This window comes from Triticum aestivum, chromosome 5A (genome assembly GCF_018294505.1).
Source record: "Triticum aestivum cultivar Chinese Spring chromosome 5A, IWGSC CS RefSeq v2.1, whole genome shotgun sequence".
NCBI lineage: Eukaryota > Viridiplantae > Streptophyta > Magnoliopsida > Poales > Poaceae > Triticum > Triticum aestivum.
In genome coordinates, this window is record NC_057806.1 from 634,674,902 (window position 1) to 634,692,297 (window position 17,396).

The window sequence follows — 17,396 nt, forward strand, 5'->3', positions numbered from 1 at the left end:
TTGGGGTGTTGTAATCCTTGAAGAAGCTTCACTCCACCATCCATGCTCTCGCCGTGCGTTTCCTTTGGATTGGTACGTGGCAATGGACAATGGTGGATTCGGTCGACACAACATAGGATGGATCCACTATATTTCAAAAATATTTTCCTCAATGGCTTTTTTGTTACAGCTCATGTAGTTTCTTCGAATCAAGAAGTACTTTAAATATGAAGAAAGCAATCCATTGCACAAAAAAACTGTTCACGTAGCATGGAGACGTAGATAAGAGAAATGTCCCATCAAACAAGAAGTCGTCTCAATTAAACTAGAACATTGATGTTTCAATTCACTAAAAAATTGAATTTATCGCCCTACAAAAAATGCTTCCACCACTACAAAGATGCATGTTGCACAACCTTGAAATAAATCATTAGTGAATGTGAAAGTTGTAGTTGAAAATAAGTCACACAATTTTATTTCTTCTTTTTAACAAAGTAAAAATGCAGATGCCCACATACACATACACGCACATGTGATTTGTTTTCTAAAAATGCGTTGTTGTATTGGTTTTTATTCAACTGCAATGATGCTCTCGAACCGAAAAGTCATCCTTTGATGTAGGGCATGGCTTTGGCACTACAACATAGGGAAGTCTCAGTTATTGTCCAGTCAGACTCAGGCGTTGGCGACACTCTACATGGAGGGCTCATTGTATTCTGCATATGGTCATATCGTTCTGAGATCCAGTTCTTGATGGAAAAGAGAAAGTTTATTTCTATGAAGCTTAGACCTGGATAAAATAGGGTAGCAGATCAATTAGTGCCGTACAGTCGTACTGAAGATAGCACTGCGCTATGGCTAAAAAAGGACCATATAATGTATCAAGGAGCTTCTGCCTCTCAACTGAAATCCTATTATACATATATTTTAAATAAAAATAAATCCTATTATCACGAAGTAAATTTCTTTCACCCTAAAAAACATATTTTGCTATCCGATATATCGTACCGAAGAGCCAAGGCACGACAGACTATGGCTGTGGTTGGATGGTCATGATGACAGTGGTATCCTTTTTTCACCGGAGTTCAACTCCGGTGATGTTATGTGGGAGAAAACATTCTAGTCGACTAAAGAAGACGTCTTTGGCGACTTTCTCAATCTCAAGGACTGCGTCTGTACCGTGTTTGATAAAAAAAGGAACCCGTCTCTTTTTTTTTTCAAATGAAGGCAGCTCAAATCGCAAAAAGAAAGAAAAGAAAACTGGCCAAACCGAACCGTGTAGTAGCCATCCAACGAGCACACCTGCTCCGTGGAGTCTCCACCCTTTCCCACCCCAAAACTGCTGGACAAACACTAGCTGGCCGAACCCCACACGATGCAGGAATGGACGGTGTTGTCTGCTTTTGCTCTAACTCATCAACGGCTTGATGTGTAGTGTCGTCCGCTGATCGTCCAAATCTGTCGTCTGTGTAGCAGCGCTCTTCCCACCCAAACCCTCGCCTCCGCGCGCCGCCGGCGCCGATGGGCGAGCTCGCAGAGGATCTCTTCCTCCGCCTTTCGCCGGAGCTCGTCGAGGAGGTATTTTTCCGCCTTCCACCGGACGAGCCCGCCTGCCTCGCACAAGCCTCCGCTGTCTGCAAACCCTGGCGCCGCATCCTCGCCGATGTGGGCTTTCGCCGCCGCTACCGCAAGTTCCACGGAACGCCTCCCGTCCTGGGTCTCTTCCAACGGGGCGACTGGCTCTTCCGAAAGGGATCCCGCTTCGTTCCCACCTCCGCCCTCTTCCCTGCCCAGCCCGACCATCCCGATTGGCTTCCCATGGACTGCCGCCACGGCCGCGCCCTCTTCGACCGCACCTGGGACAAATCCGTCCTCATGGTCTTGGACCCTCTGACGGGCCACCAGCGCCTCGTGTCCTCCCCCTATACTCACTCGGTCAGCTTCAGTGCGGCGGTGTTCTGCGCCGGCGCCGCACAAGGCTGCGACCACCACGGTTGCCAAGGAGGTCACTTCCGTCTGGCCGTCGTGACCACCAATAATGTCCAAGAGGTCACATCGGGCTGGCTCTACTCGTCGGAGACTCGCGTGTGGAGCGACCTCACCTCTCTTCATCACCCCAATCTCAGATTTACCAATTTGGCTGCGCCTAGCGTCCTTGTGGGTGATGCACTCTACTTCAACCTTGGTGGCATCATCGAGTGCCAACTTGGTACACTCTGCCTGTCAATGTTCGAGAAGCCGATCGATGGCAAAGGGACTCTCATGGCGACACAAGGCGGACTGCTGGGATTCGCTGCTGTGGTGGATGCCGCAAATCTAACCCTTTGGTCGAGGGAGGCCGGACCCAAGGGAGCCATGGGATGGGCAAAACTCAGGATAATTGATCTTGAGGCGCTGCTCCCTGTTGATGCCATGTCCCTAACATTGGAATTCAGGAGGATCAGTGGCATCGCTGAGGGCACCCAAATCATTTTTGTGATAGCACGTGCTGGTTCTTATATGGTTGATCTCGAGTCAGGGCGAGTCAGGCCGGTGTCTTGTCTTTGCAGAAAAATCTTTCCCTACATGAGCTTCTACATACCAGGTACGTGCTACTACCTATGTGCATATATATAATCATGTATACAATTCCTTGTTACGATCTTTTAGTGGCACCTGGCAACATGAAATGAAAATATGTTTCTTGGCAAGTAGTAATTTTACACATGAGGACACATGTGCTCAAGAAAGAGAGATGTTCCTCTGGACTGGAGTACATGTCCATATTTATTCTCGGTCCTTGTGATCAGTGAGTAAGGAAAAGCCTGGTTCATCAATCATTTGTTTTGATGTTGTGATTTTCTTGCATTTATGCAGCAATGGAAGCAGCTTGTGCTGGTCAGGAGCACTGAGCTGGTGTTTCCAGTGTTTATCATTCTCAAGTTAATGGAGCAAGCTCTTGTGGATCAATGGGGAGGTGGTAGTGGTAGTAGTGATGTTAGATATGGCACAAGTGCAGCTCTGGACCTGTAACTTTGTTTAGGCTGGGTTAAGGACCAATACTGCTGTTGTTAGTACTATGTGGTGTATGGAAATTTGTTTAGGAAGTTGTGCAGGAACTTTGTTGAACAAGTTGCTGCTCCTTTGCTTGCAATAATTTTCAGTCGTTAATAATTTTCAGGAAATGTACTTTCTGAATGCACAAAATGATTGACTGGTACTCCACAAGCTGCTCTTCCGTTAATATTTATTAGCTCGCCTACTTGCTGACGACGCATATGGCAGTTTTTCACCTGTGTTGCTTTTCGACGCATATGGCGTGTCGTCTGATATAACCATCTTTCACCCCCTTCGACGACGTCTGGACCACCGTCACACCGGCTGGTCCACCGACCTCGCTCACCACCTTCGTCATTCTGACTCTTCTCTGGAAAATTTTGGATGCTTGCTTAAAACGCTTTGCTCTTCAGATAAACTGAACTGCATGCCCCTGCTGTGCTCTCATACAAGCTGAAAGTGTGCAAAGACATTTCCTGTGGTGTTTTTTTTTTGGTTACAATGTAGGCAAAAAATGTTACCTCGAATCAAGAAGTATTTTCACTAAGAAGAATAAAAACCAATGGAGTGAAAATGTTGTTCACTATTGCAGAGACCGTGGGAAATTGGTGACTGTTGCAGTCCTTTGGACGATTTGGCTCACCAGAAATTGGAAAGTGTTCGACGACATCTCAATGCCCGCTGTGACAGTGCCAAGGCAAATGTTCAGAGATGGTGAGGCTCTGGTCTCACAGCCAAACGATCAGAGTTGGGGATTCCATCCAGAGCTGGATCGAAGGCTGAAATGCATCTTCTTCCTGAGTGTGTAAGACTGTTTGTATGCTTACCTTGTTTGCTGTTTTTATGAAATGCAAAGAAAATAGGCAGCGGCCTCCCCTCTCGACTTCGCTTGAAAAAAAAAGTGTTCATGTAGCACCGAGATGAATGTTTTATTGGTGAGGGAAAATGTACCATCGAACAGAAATTAGTTTCATTTAAATGTAAAAAAATGCTTTTATCTCACGAGGCAATATGTATAGATCGGAAAAAGGGCAAAAAATACCAAGCCTTTGACCGAGCCGGCCTTTTTAAATAAACTAGCTTAAGCGGCTCGCTCGATAATGAAAACATAATGCCAAATGGGCTGGCCGTTAACATAAACATCGCCTAGACACTGACGGCTTTGGCCCACACATCCTCCACAGCGCCAACACACCATAGAGCTTTATCTAAGGACTACAAATTCCTCTTATGCTCACACTAGTCACAAAATAAAACGATCTTGTCTTAGTGATTACTCTGGCCAATTGTCATGGTTGTGTTTCACAGCCACTGCCTTCTAGGGATCTTGTACATCCATCATAAAAACAAGCTAATTCTTGTATTTCAGAGCCACTGGCTTTTAGGGATCTCGTACATCCACCATGCGAACAAACTACTTGTTGTGATGCCATTGCAGGTACAGAAAACTGATTTGGCATGGTGATAGATGACGTATTTGTCGTAGGGTAGAGCATCCTCGTCTCCTATCACAGCTCTAAGCAAGAGTGCCATACCCGTGACAAGAACCTAAAATCCTAAATAATAGTCCAAACCTGGGCAGTCATGGATGTTCTCGAGGATTGAGAAGAGCTCGTATGCAACCAACAATCATATTGTTGTTAGGTGATGTAGAAACGCATGACAACATTATCCCAAATCCCGATGCTTCCGAGTCCTATAATGTTTGTGTTTCCAATAACATTACAATATCGGTTACAATTAAATGCAAGACTTATGCATATATGCTTGTGGTGTACGCGCCTATAAATCTAGTAACAATTAGGCTGCACTTCATGCTCGGCCTCAAAGATGCATGACAACTTCTTCATGAATCGTGGTCATGTTTGGTTTCTCTTCCCGTGCTTAAATAAGAGCATTGTGTGATATGGGGCAACAACCATGGGATGAATGCTTTCATGCACTTCAATTCCATCATAAGGGGTCGCTCCGTCCCCAGGGGCGACACGGGCGGGGACCCAGGGCACCAAGGCGCTCGGCCCCTCCACCCAATCCTCTCCCTCGCCGTCGCCGGTGCCTCCCGCGGGCGAAGCTCGCGTGGAGCGGGCGGCGGCGGGGACTCTTTCTCGCGCTGGTGGTCGCCGCGAATGGGGGATCTCGTGGCGGCGGGCGTCGGCTGGTGTCAGCGAGCTACCTCCGGCTCCGGCGCGGAGGCGTTGCTCCTGCTGTGGTTGACGTGGAGGCGTCCTGCGGTGGTCCGGCGTCTCAGCGGTGGCAGCGGGGCTTGGGCGGCTCGATGGGGCGACGGGCCCGATCTGGCAGCATGGATCTGGCGGCTGGTGGTGTTCCGGCGGCTCCTGGCAGCGTTGGTCTGGCGGGTGGTCGTGCTGCCGGTGGCTCCTGGCAGTTTGGCGACAACTCCCTGGTGGTGCTGCGGCTGCGGCGGGTTGCGCGGGCTTCGGCCCGGCAGCGCTGCTCGGTGAGATGGGGCGGGGTGGCGGCCCCCCTCCTTGCCAGGTGCTGTGGTTCTGGCCGGCTTGCTAGCCCGGCGTGGCTAGCGGCATGGTGGGGATGGCGTGGCGGAGACTGCCGGGGCGGCGGCCCCGGATTTGGTGGAAGCGGCTTCGGCTAGGGGGTGGTGCGTGCGCCTGGGTGTGGTGGGTCCGGGGATCCCACGGCCAGTGCAGGGTCGACCTCGGCAGGATGGGGTTTGTTGGCTGAGCAGGTGCGTGCAGGTGGTGGTTGAGCATCTCCAGGAGAAATTCTATGTCCGGCCTTTGCCGGATCCGGCGACGGCGACGTCCGTGGGCGTCGTGCTCTTTCTTGGAAGCGTTGCTGTTGTGCGGTGCTCCTCCCCCCTCCCTGCGGCCTTGTCTCCGGAGGGAAACCTCAGATCTTCGGGATCGGGCGATGAAGGCGCCTTCACGTCTTCTTCCTCCTTGGGGGCATCATCTCGGAGCCGGCCACAACCTGGAGACCAGTGGATGGCGGCATCTTCGCCGCGTGGTTGCGGCATCTTCGCCGTGTGGTTTGCGGCATCTTCGCCGCGTAGTTTGCTGAGGCGGCCATTTCGGGGACGCTAATTTCTGTTTGGCAACGGTGATGGCGTCGAGAGGAGCTTTGGTCGCGGCTCGGGCTTCGGTAGTCGGATCTTCCCGGCATGTCCGAGGTGCTCTTCCGTTGGTTGCTTGATTGCTTTGAAGTCGGAGCTGTGGTGGAGTGTGTCCATGCGGTGACGATGATAGGCGCTCGGTGGTCAGTTACGGAGGGCACGGTCGGCGCAAGTCCTGCATATTTCCCTTGTGATGATCGTCGTCAGAGTCGGAGCTGTCGGTTGTTCGCACGTGTGGCCTTCTATTGGCATGTGCCGCATGGTTTCTGTGCAGCTATTGTAGCTTTGTGATCCCATGTTGGTGGCCAGGTTGGCCGGTGGTACCCATATTATGTGGGTTGGATTGTATCGGTTTTAGCCCGATTTTCCTTCAATTAATCGGGCAATTCTCTTCTTCTTAATCAATGAAAATGGCAAGTCTTTTGCCTCGGTTCAAAAAAAAAATTCCATCATAAGGAGCACATGGGCATATGCATGTGCTATTGTGAGCCTCTTATGAGTGAAGTGGGTTTTTTCGAAAAGGAGGAAGACCCCGGCCTCTACATCTGGGCGATGCATGCAACCACTTTATTAATTATTCACAAAGACCTTACAAAGTAATATATCAATACATCTTAAGCCACCATCTTGGCAACATCTGTTGCTACTCCTATCCACTTGATAAAGGGATGTAGATAGTCCGGGCCGAATACCAAACATACCTCACACCATAGCCTAACATCTAAAATCGGAGGCCCCAACCAAGCCACATTGCCGGGTCTGGGGCACACACCGGTCCGACGCACTCTAGAGGTCGCCACCGTCTTCCATAGATCCATCTTGAGAACTGTAATGACGCATCGACCTTGCTAGGCCTAGCTGCCGTTAACGCCACCACGACGCCAGACAACGCCACCATCCCGCGCTCGTTCATCATCACGCACCCACCGCCAAGACCCTGCTGCTCCATGCCTCCGAGACCCGTTGTTGTCGACGTGTCAAATGCCACATCGCTCCTCCTTCGTGAATACCACCTGCTGCCACTGGTCCCATCCCCTCCACATGTAGTTCCTCTAACTGAGCACCCGAATGCCCCAGGCAGCGTCTCCAAGAAGGGCACTCCACACGCAATGCCGCCGCCACCCAACCTGAGGAGATTTTTGGTCTTCACCCTGGCATGGGCTCGGTGTGGAGGGCAGGGACCTCGACGGAGCCTGCAAGGAGGAGAACGGCGACCTTGGTCAACGCCATCGTTGGGGTGAGTGAGTCATCTAGAGTTTCCTCTGGTCCGATGTCACCTCTACTAGCCCCCACGAACGCGCCGAGGCTGACGACTGGGATCGCAAGCCACCAAGTGCAGTAGAAGAGAGCCTGCAGCGGGGAGGAGATCCACCGGTAACTCACCGCCCACGCGGTCAAGATGCCGTCCATCTACCACCCTCGAGCGCCACCAGCCGAGGGCGCCATCACCATGCCTACCGAGGCCACCACCCTAGGTTCAGATTCCTTCGTGATGAGCGGAGCGACGGGATCCGACGCCGCGTGGCCCATGTCGTCGCCCAAGCTTGCCGCCACCCGAGCCCACTACCGCCGGGAGCCGCCACGCTGCCGGAAGACCCACACCCTTGGGATCTAGGCGCCTATGCACCGCCGCAAGCCCACAGCCACTGGGAATTGCCGTGCCGTCAGGAGGGCCGCACCCCGCGGATTTGGGCGCCTGTGCCGCCTGCGGATCCAGGGAAGGGAGGAGAGGCCCTCCACCGTTGCCATCGCACGCACGAGTTTTGCCTGGCACCGACCACCGGTAGCGGCAGAGGAGGAGGTGAGCGCTGGGGGAGGGTTAGGCGGTGGCGGCGGCTGGGACCTCCCGTATCGCCCGCGTGGGGGCGACGCGAGAGGCAATCCCCGATATGATTGTTCCTTATGAGTGAAGTGGTAAGTGTGTAGATGCTTTGATCTTATTGACAAATAAATATTTGGTAAAAGCTCCATATAGCCCCCTCTGTTTGAGCATGAAAGTGGTAGTGACCGTAATTGGTAGGGGTGTGTTGTTCAATCATTGGTCTCCCTAGGGACCATTGCCTTGTAGTGCACCAATTGTGTGCTCGTGTGTGATCACCACTTCTTCGTCACAACCGACCTTCTGCGCATGAGTACATAAGGTATTTTTATACAAAGCTAGGGTATGGTCAAACTTGTAGAGGCATTTCATTTCCCTTGTGCGCTATGTGCTCGATCTATGTCAACAATGCCATGGTGAATTTGTTGTAATGTGTACATATTGGATCAGCTAATCACAAAGAAAAGTTAAATGTGTGGATTTAATCATTAGAGCAGGCTAAGGTAAACCTCCATGCTAAGTAAAAGGTCCTGGAAGATAACTCATGATTTTTGTGCAATTATAGAGTATAATCTTGCTCTCGTGCGTCCAAGAGCAGTCAATGTTGTAGTCGTTTAAATACAATGCCATTTCATGGAACTTGTGTTCCTTTAGCCCGAGTATAATGCACATGAATATAGAACTTCTCACTCTCACATGGTGGTCTAGTTAGATCAAACTAGATGACACCATGTGCGTTGTTGCGGGTATCTTGTTAACATAAATGCATAAATAAGGGCTACAGAAACAATTACAAATAATGCAAAGTAATTGCATGAGTGCTCTTAGTTCAAAATCTAAAAAAATATATGAAGCATGTCACAACATATTGTGCAATAAAGTAAAGAGAATGCTTTTTTAACAAACAAAAAAATGAGTAGAAACTACTAAGTAGAGGGATGAGCGGATGCTAAAAATAGCGCGATCTCGAGGGAGGTGAAAGGCGAGGGTCATGACATGTGCGACATGATGTGTCCATGGCACCAACTCCCATCCTCATTGAGAACATTGTCCCCACGTCGGGCTCGTGCTGGCTCTGATCTGGATGAGGTTTCCACCTCTCCGCATGCGACTTCAGATGGTAGTGGATGTAAATTGTGGGGAGGGGGATGAGACGAGACGATAATTCCCTCCCACACGATTGCTTGTGGCAGAGGATGACAACAGGTGGGTTGGTCGTTGTCTTTACTCATAGTAGGCACAAGCAATAGATGTGCTCGAGTGGTAGCTGGCGCGGATGACCGGATGAGTTTATTAGCAGCGAGAGGGATGAGTGGATGGTGACAATAGCATGACCTTGAGGGAGGTGAAAAGCGAGGGTCGTGGAATGTGCGACACGATGTGCAAAGTGTCCAAGGGAGAAGAAAAGGCATAAAGGTATAAATCACGATCGACGTGGAGGTGTGGCGTGGTTGACACGGAGGTCAGATTGACTACGCAGGATGGACACTTTAGCGTTGCAGATACATACATGTCTGAAGATTAAAACTTAAATTTTTGAGCAATTGTACAAGAAAAGGTTGAAGAGGAATTGAGTAAAACTTTTGCTTTGAAGAAGAAACAAAGTTACTGAATGGGGTCAGTATACAAGACCACAAGGCACATATTCTTGCAAAAAAATAAAGATATGGTGTTTGATAACATAGTAGGTCGAGCAAAGTGTAGAGGGAGCAATGAAGCACCATGGTGTCGGTTATGAGCATCTTGCTAATGTGTGAGTACAATACAGTATTCATGTGTGGACTGACGAAGTGTAACCCTAAATACCCCTAGTGCCTATATAAGCCAGAGGGTTTAGTCCGTAGAGGGACATTCACTACTAGAAAAACCCCTACTAATGGCGCACCTAATATGGCCATTAATGGCGCATCTGTGGTGCGCCATTAACAGCACGCCATTAGTAATTGTTACTAATGGCGCACCACCTGGTGCGCCATTAGTATCTGGTATACTAATGGCGCACCACGGGTGCGCCATTAGTATAGGCCAGCGTGCGCCATTAGTATGCCTCCCAGGGGCCATGTATACCCAGGTGCTTTGGCATACTAATGGCGCACCACCTCTGGATGCGCCATTAGTAACCGCGGCATACTAATGGCGCACTGCCCAGTGATGCGCCATTAGTATGCACTGTCATACTAATGGCGCACTGTCATGTGATGCGCAATTAGTATGAATATTAGGTTTTTTTTTATTTTTTTATTTTCTGTTTTTTGCACAGGTTACAAAATGTATAGTTTGACAAAATATAGACAGCACACATCAACAACAGATTCATCAAATGTATAGTCTTTGAATACAATTCATCATATTAGTCTCCGAATACAATTCATCATATTAGTCTCCGAATTGAAAAGACCGAACAAAGATAGAACATTATATTACAAGTCTCGAGACCGCGAGTAGCAAGTCTGTCTTCACATTACAAGTCGATATCGATCATCTAAACTACCATCACATAGAAGAGAGCTGCGGTCATCACGATGAGCATCATCACGATGAAACTCGTCTTCATCCGGTTCCTCCAACGCTCCCTCCCCTCTCCCGCTAGATAGCGGGCGTATCTAGATTCGGCCTCGGCCCTAGTGGTGTACCCTTTGTAACTGTTACCGCTGAATCGGTGAACCTGTCTCCGACACTCCTCCCAGTCATCGTAGACTCCGGGAACCTTACCCTTGTACACGACATACGTCGGCATCGCTATGCACTAGCCAAACGAAACGTTAGTACCAATTCACAGACAATACATAAGCAATATATAAGTATGCAACAGAACGATCGAAAGAGAAAAGCAAGACATTAATAGCATCGATTACATCTAAGTTGAACGACTCTCGAAACCAAAGAGACATACTACAAGTTCATTAAAGTTTAATTACAACATGAGCCAATCGATGTTTCAGAACTAGACAACTCGACTCAAGGGACCGGAGCGTGGATGAAGCCGCCGTCTATCGTGGGAGTCATGAAAGAACGGGCGTTGTCATCCTGCATTTGTAGCATTGTGTCGATGTCACTGTTGGACGGTTGATTTCTGAGGTAGAACTGCCCCGAGGTACGAAGGACATCTTGATGGATGATTTCCGCAAACTCCGACTGGATGCGAAAGAATTCTTGTCGGAGGTCCGCGTCCTGGATTGCCGACACGCTCGCGGCCCAATCTTTGAGTTTACTCGGTAGCAGAAGTTGATGATGGCCCCGTACGATCGCCCGCATGTGATGGATGGCGTAGTAGGCACCCTTCTGACCGCCAGGCGGCTGCTTGACGCAGCAGAACGTCGTATTGTGAGAGAACACGTGCTTGCCGTACTTACGAATAGGCCTAGTGAAGGTGCCTCCAGATTGGGCGTAGCCGGGGAGAACATCATCAAGAACCTTCTTGACATTTGTGTAGTCTACGTTCGACTGACGGTCCGGGTCGAAATACGTGGCCATGGAATATTTGGGGCTTAGGAGGATGAGCGTGCAACGTGTGTCACTGCAGAAAACACGGAATGTTAAAAGAAAAACGATCGAAATGTAAGAATTCATATGTTACGGGCCGGTTGAGGGGAGGACTTACTCGGGAAAGTAAGGCACGAGGAAGTTATCCTTATCTTGGTTTGCCAGAATGACGCCTTCGAGGTAAGAACTCGTGACTTGCCGGTCCCCAGCGCTGCCCAAGATCTTGGCACGCATGTAGAAGGGGTCGACTATCACGATGTACGGGGTCTTGTCGCGAATGATCCGCATCTCCATACTCAGCGAAAATAGCCGAACGAAGGTGTAGTGCAGCGGATGAAGGTTCAACATAGCGTGGATGTCATCAAAACGCAGGACGATCGTACGCCCGATGGAGTTATCCACAAAGCCCTTGCCCTCTGGCACCTTGGCCGCGAAAACCGGGTATGCCACATCCTTCTCCCTGAGACGCCGCTTCTCCAAAGCAAGAACACTGTCATGCAGACTCCGCATAGCACCGGTTGCAGCATTGAGCATATTTGTCGGTAGCATCGCCCTACCCGCCACATGCACCCTCCTCGAGATATCCTGCGGTGAAGGTGGCCCGTCCTGAGCATGGATCGTACTCGGTGCCGGCTGGCTCGCACCCTTCTTAGTCTTTCTTTTGCGTGCCTTCTTCTTCTACTGTAATGGGACCGAGTTCTGCTCACAGACCGCCTTCTTGAGTGTGTTGGGGCTGATAATATTTCGCACCTCGCCTATCTGAGGCTCGGTGAAGTCGGCAGCTGGAGGCGTCTCCTGAGAGCTGAACGCCAGACGGCGCCTGTTGCAACTTGGCTTCTCCGCGGTACGAGCTAGATCGCACACGTCTTTTGTTGGGTTTGGTTCTTGAGAAGGAGGCCCCATGAAGTCGCCATCGTACCCATGCTCGGCAAAGTACTGATCGACGTTGCCAAATGTATCATCGTCGTCGTCGTCGTCGTTCTGATCCTGTGCCATATGCATGTTTGGATCCAGTGGCATAGGGATGTCCGGCACCGTTACGGCGGTCTTGCCATGGGGCCGACTTGGCGCCGGCACGACTGGCGGTGTTGTCTTTGGGGTGGTGTCCCCCGCCCCCAAACGAATCTGGCTCTTCGGCCAAAGCAGGGGCCAGCTCAGGCAGGCGCTGAGGGTCATCACGTCTTCATCGTCGGCCCCGACGGGTCGAATCGGAGGTAACAAGTCGTCGTAGCCTGGCAGCACCCGGACCAGTTGAACCCTAAACAAGTTGGGTGGCATCTGGGTACCGTGGAACAAGGGGTTGCCCGGTTGAACGATTTTGCCCTTGGCGACATCGACCAACTCGTTGTTCACGAAGTGGAGGAGAGTGCACGGAACGTCGGCGGCACCCTGCGAAAACATGTAGGGCGTCAGGGATGCCCAGTCAAAGGCAAGGAGATGAAGTCCTCGGCCGAGAGAGGCTTAATTAGTTACCGTGATGATGGCGTCGAGCTCGGCTAATGTCGAGGCACCGCCAACGGCGGGCGTGCAGTTGACGGAGGGGCCGCTTGCTGAAGAGGTGCCGGCCGGCGTACACCCGGGTGCATTAAGCTCCCGTGCCGGCGTCGGAGACACCAATGCCGCCTCCGCCGGAGGCACCAATGGCCCCGCCATCGCATTATGCGAATTTCTGGCCGTGAAGCTAGGAATCGGGGGCGGCCCCTGTTGGCCGCCCGCAATCCACGCACTCAACCCCGAGATCAAGGTAGGCACAAGGGCGGTGATCGTCGCTCCGAGTCGTTGTTCCACTTGCTCTTGGACAATCTCCGGAATCCGCGCCACCTGTGCCTTGAGTTCTTGAACCTCTCGCGCCTGGCTTTCCGAGCTGGTCTTTTTCTCCTTCCGCACACCAGCGGTATAGTATGACCCCCATTTTGTCGACAAGGCTTTGCCGGCCACACGACCAGCTGACGTCGGCTTACTGAGCTTATCCTTGTTCTTCATTACATTCAACCCCCTATTTAGAGTGGTGTCCCAAGGGTTGCTCTTAGTCGACCCCGCGCTACTGCTTTCAGTCGCCTGCGGAAGGAATGTGAACCATTTAGAAATTTGGCTTCATTAATTAGAATGCAACCATATGGAGCTAATTACGCGGGGGTGTATTCCTTACCAGAACAAGCTCAAGCTGCCTGGTCTTCGGATCCGTGGTAAGCTCCTTTGTTTTCGGGTCCTTCTTGTACCGGGCCCTAACAAAGTTCCTGGTCTGCTTGTCACCGTATTTATCGAAGAGGGGCGGTAGGCCTTGCTCGGCACGGTCCGCCTCCTCCTTGTCCCATATAGGCTCCGCCACTCTGTAACCGCCAGGACCGAGTGTGTGTTCCCCTATGTTCAGCTCCCGCATTTGTTTCCCCCACTCACTTGATTGGGAGCTTGCGGTGCTCGAGCAATTGATCTTGAAGTCGTTGTAGTCATCTTCGGTGATCGAAGGATTTTTCTCCTTGATCTTCTAATAACTCTCACCTTTCTCGATCATTCTATTCACATTGCTTTTCCAAGTAGACAGGGCCTTGCTCATCTTCGTGAGGGCAGCATTGTTCACTTTATTCCCTTTGAGGCTTGTGTTTTCAAATTCAGCGGGGAACTTGTATCGTTCGTGCAGCTTCGTGAAGAGGAGGTGGCGCAAATTCCCTCGGTCAGGATGCCTCAGGTTCTCGGTGTTGATCGAGACGGTGCTCCGGACAATGCACCCGAGCTGAAGCAAGTACCCCTTGACTATTCGTTCGGGCGCCGTTGGATTCCCGTTGGAGTCCACTTCAGTAACTTCCTCCTTGAGGGTGCGGAGCACGATCGGGCGTCGGTCCTTCCGTTGCCTCTTCGGTTGGCTGCCATCTGTGCGTGCGCCGCCATCATCAGTGGTGGCATCCTCGGCGGCACCATCAATGGTGGCATCAGTGTGGTCATCCTCGGCGGCACCATCCGTGGTATTAGGATCGGTGGGGAAGGCGGCGTCCTCATAGAAGTGAGGTTGTTCCTCCATCTCCTGGGACAGCTCCCAGAATGCCTTGCCGCCCGAACCCCCGGCCTCATCGTTGTGGGCCATGTTTCTCTCTAAATAGAAACAAAGTTTGGTCAAAAAGTTGGTTATTGTCAAGGAACAAGATCTCTAAGTTGACCAAATAACCTAATTCTCGAGGAATGTCGCCAAAAAGTTGGTTATTGTCAAGGAACAATTGAGAGATGTTTGTGATATTGCCTAGGTGTTTTGGGATAGAACCTGTTAGTGTGTTGTTGCTAAGGTCCAAGTCCACGTTCTCAGGGTAACCTAGTTCTTGAGGGGTGTGTCTAGAAAGTTGGTTGCTGCAAAGATACAAGGTTGTGAGTTTGGTCAAATTGCCTATGATGTTTGTGATATTGCCTTGGATCTTGAAGGCACTGTTGCATGATAATCCAACCACTAAAGAATAAGAATACTATTTTTGTTCATAGGCAACACTTTTTGTTCTTGTTTTTGTGGTCGAATTGATGTTGAGCTAAAGGGTAAGGACAACTGGAAAAGGGGGTCGACGGGTCGAGAGGACACACCGCATGCTCGTATTCAGCCGCCCGGTCGTTATTTCTTGACTCAACACCACGTGAAATGACGAGGCATTTGCTATGAGTATACTACTAAAGTTTAGCTCGATATGACCCCAAGACACATTATCGAGACAAGAAAGAGCATAATACATTTTTCAAACCATTCCGCGGTTATTGGTTGCGAGCTGAATAAGATGTATACAACCAAGGATATCCATCAGTCCGCTACCCGCACAGACATGTCTATCCGATCCATTTTCATGTAACAATTTTTTGTGTCGCTTCCCTTTGTTGCAATTGTGACCGGGCAAACTGTTACTTGTCGATCAATGCCACACGAGAAACATTATCAAGACCAAAAGCAGCACGATATATACTATTCTCAATTATTGTTTGCCCGCCGAATACAAGGTCCTATACTACAACCAAAGTCCAAAGACAACCAGAAGGCGTTTTTAATGGTAAATAGCATCATTAACAGTTTTATTATAACATTACTAGTTGCAACAAGTGACGGTTAAATAAATAGAAAAAGTATGAGTATTCTCAAACCAGTTGCTTGCCGGCGCAAGTATGCTCTACGCGTTTGCAACAGAGCAGAGTAATCAACGTTGTAGACTAGGCTCAAAGACATCTTGGCCATTAATTAATTAATCACATATGTAAGCAAGCAAGCAATCAACATTGTACTCCTTCGTAGGAGTAATTCTTATTCTACTGTACACTAACAGCAGGAGCAGTACAAGTATAAAGCAACAAAATAGTATTATATGGACAAAAAATACTAAACTAATCCAACCACTAAAGCAAATTAATTTTTATTTCGGTTGAGAATCGGGCACCTTCTAGGTCAAGAAAATTGGGCATGACCTTTGCTAATTTTCTTGACCTTGGAGTGCCCCATTTCTCAACCGAAACGGAAATTAATCAACGTTTCAGGAGAAAGGGGTCATTTTAGAAGATCACAAGTAGCAGCAGCATCACTTGACAAAATCACAACTAGCAGCAGCTCGCAGATAGCAGCAGCAGCATCACTTGACAAGTAGTACAGCAGCAGCAGCAGCATGCATGCACTGGTCCATGGCACAAAGTCCATGACCCAGAACAGAGCACTTTACTAAAAATGAAGAAGAAAAAAGGCATGCATGCACTGGTTGTAGCAAATCATCATTTCTGAATCAAAACAACAATTAGGACAGGGAAATTATGACACACTTCTGAAGAAAAAATGATTTGTGTAATCTGGTTGGTACTCTTACAGTTGCATAAATGATTTTTGCATGCCTACACATCATGGTGTATGGTCTAGCACTGCAAACTCAGTCCTCAGGATTACTGCCTTTGTAAACATGATGTTTTGCTCTTGCCCTAGCTTTGTTATGTCTAGTGGAATGGAGATGAAAATGATGAAATGTGACAGGTACTTATGATGAGGCTTTTACATGGGTACTCATGGTGCAGCTTTGTTTAGTTGTGCCGAGAAGCTGGTCTAGGCCTCTGTGAATATTACATATACTTTGTTCTGATTCACTCCATTCTGTTCAAACAAGTAGAGATCATGGCTAGTGTCTTGTGAAATAACTATTGAGCTTCATTGTTTATTTCTGTTTCTTTAAGATCTATGCATAGCATCTTGTCATTTCCCTTTTGGTGGTTTCTGTTAATTTTGCCTTGCTTTTGGTTTGATTTGGGAGTTTGGGACCATGAAGATAAATACATCCGATCCCTTGGTTGACAGATGTTGCCTGGTCTTCCACCATGGCAGCTCTGTCAAGATTATCTCCCCAGGAATATGATATGTACCTTACTCATCTGAGTTGTCCCTTAGCCTACAATGAAGCAGATTTTTGACCTAGGTCTGGCATGTCTGGGCCCAGTGCACGCAGGAACGAAATTTTGTACTAATCAAAATATAGCTCCATAATTTTGTTAAGATGGATTGATTTTTTCTTTTATTTGTATTGTTCTGTGTGTGAAGATGACCGAGTCGCATTTTCAAATTTCACATGAAGCAATATAAGGTGAACGGTAAATAAAATATCTTACTCCCTTAAACATAAATAAATAAATGAAGATCGTACAAAATACAAGAAAATAGGCAATTTGCGTAGGCATAATTTGTGGAATATTATGATGTGAGGACTGAACCAAATAGTTCCTTTGAAATGAAATATGAAAACATATGTGATCTCTACTTACAAAGTACCAAACAGAATGGCAGAAATACTGCACTTTCTTTTGCAAGGCAGGGAGTTCCTTTCATTTTTAGACAGATACATCATATATGTTTGATATTTGCTGGAACATGATATATCATATATCTATGATATTTGCTGGAATTTTGTATGCACACACTATACTAAATAACACTTATGAAGTAGCCTAAAGCCCTAAACAGCATTCCATCAAGCCCTAAGCTAACTCTTGTCTGCA

At 48.9% G+C, this 17,396-nt stretch overlaps 1 protein-coding gene across 1 annotated transcript; it reads left to right on the plus strand.

Moving 5' to 3' along the window:
• Positions 1-1,370: 1,370 nt before the first annotated feature.
• Positions 1,371-3,184, plus strand: LOC123105500 (uncharacterized). The gene is made up of 2 exons (XM_044527580.1): positions 1,371-2,563; positions 2,836-3,184. The coding sequence occupies exons 1-2, from the start codon at positions 1,501-1,503 to the stop codon at positions 2,868-2,870; spliced, it is 1,098 nt and encodes a 365-aa protein (XP_044383515.1). The 5' UTR covers positions 1,371-1,500; the 3' UTR covers positions 2,871-3,184.
• Positions 3,185-17,396: the final 14,212 nt, after the last annotated feature.

Coding starts and splice junctions, on each gene's coding strand:
- LOC123105500 (XM_044527580.1), top strand. CDS start 1,501: ATGGGCGAGCTCGCAGAGGATCTCTTCCTCCGCCTTTCGCCGGAGCTC. Junction 2,564..2,835: donor CATGAGCTTCTACATACCAG/GTACGTGCTACT, acceptor GCATTTATGCAG/CAATGGAAGCAGCTTGTGCT.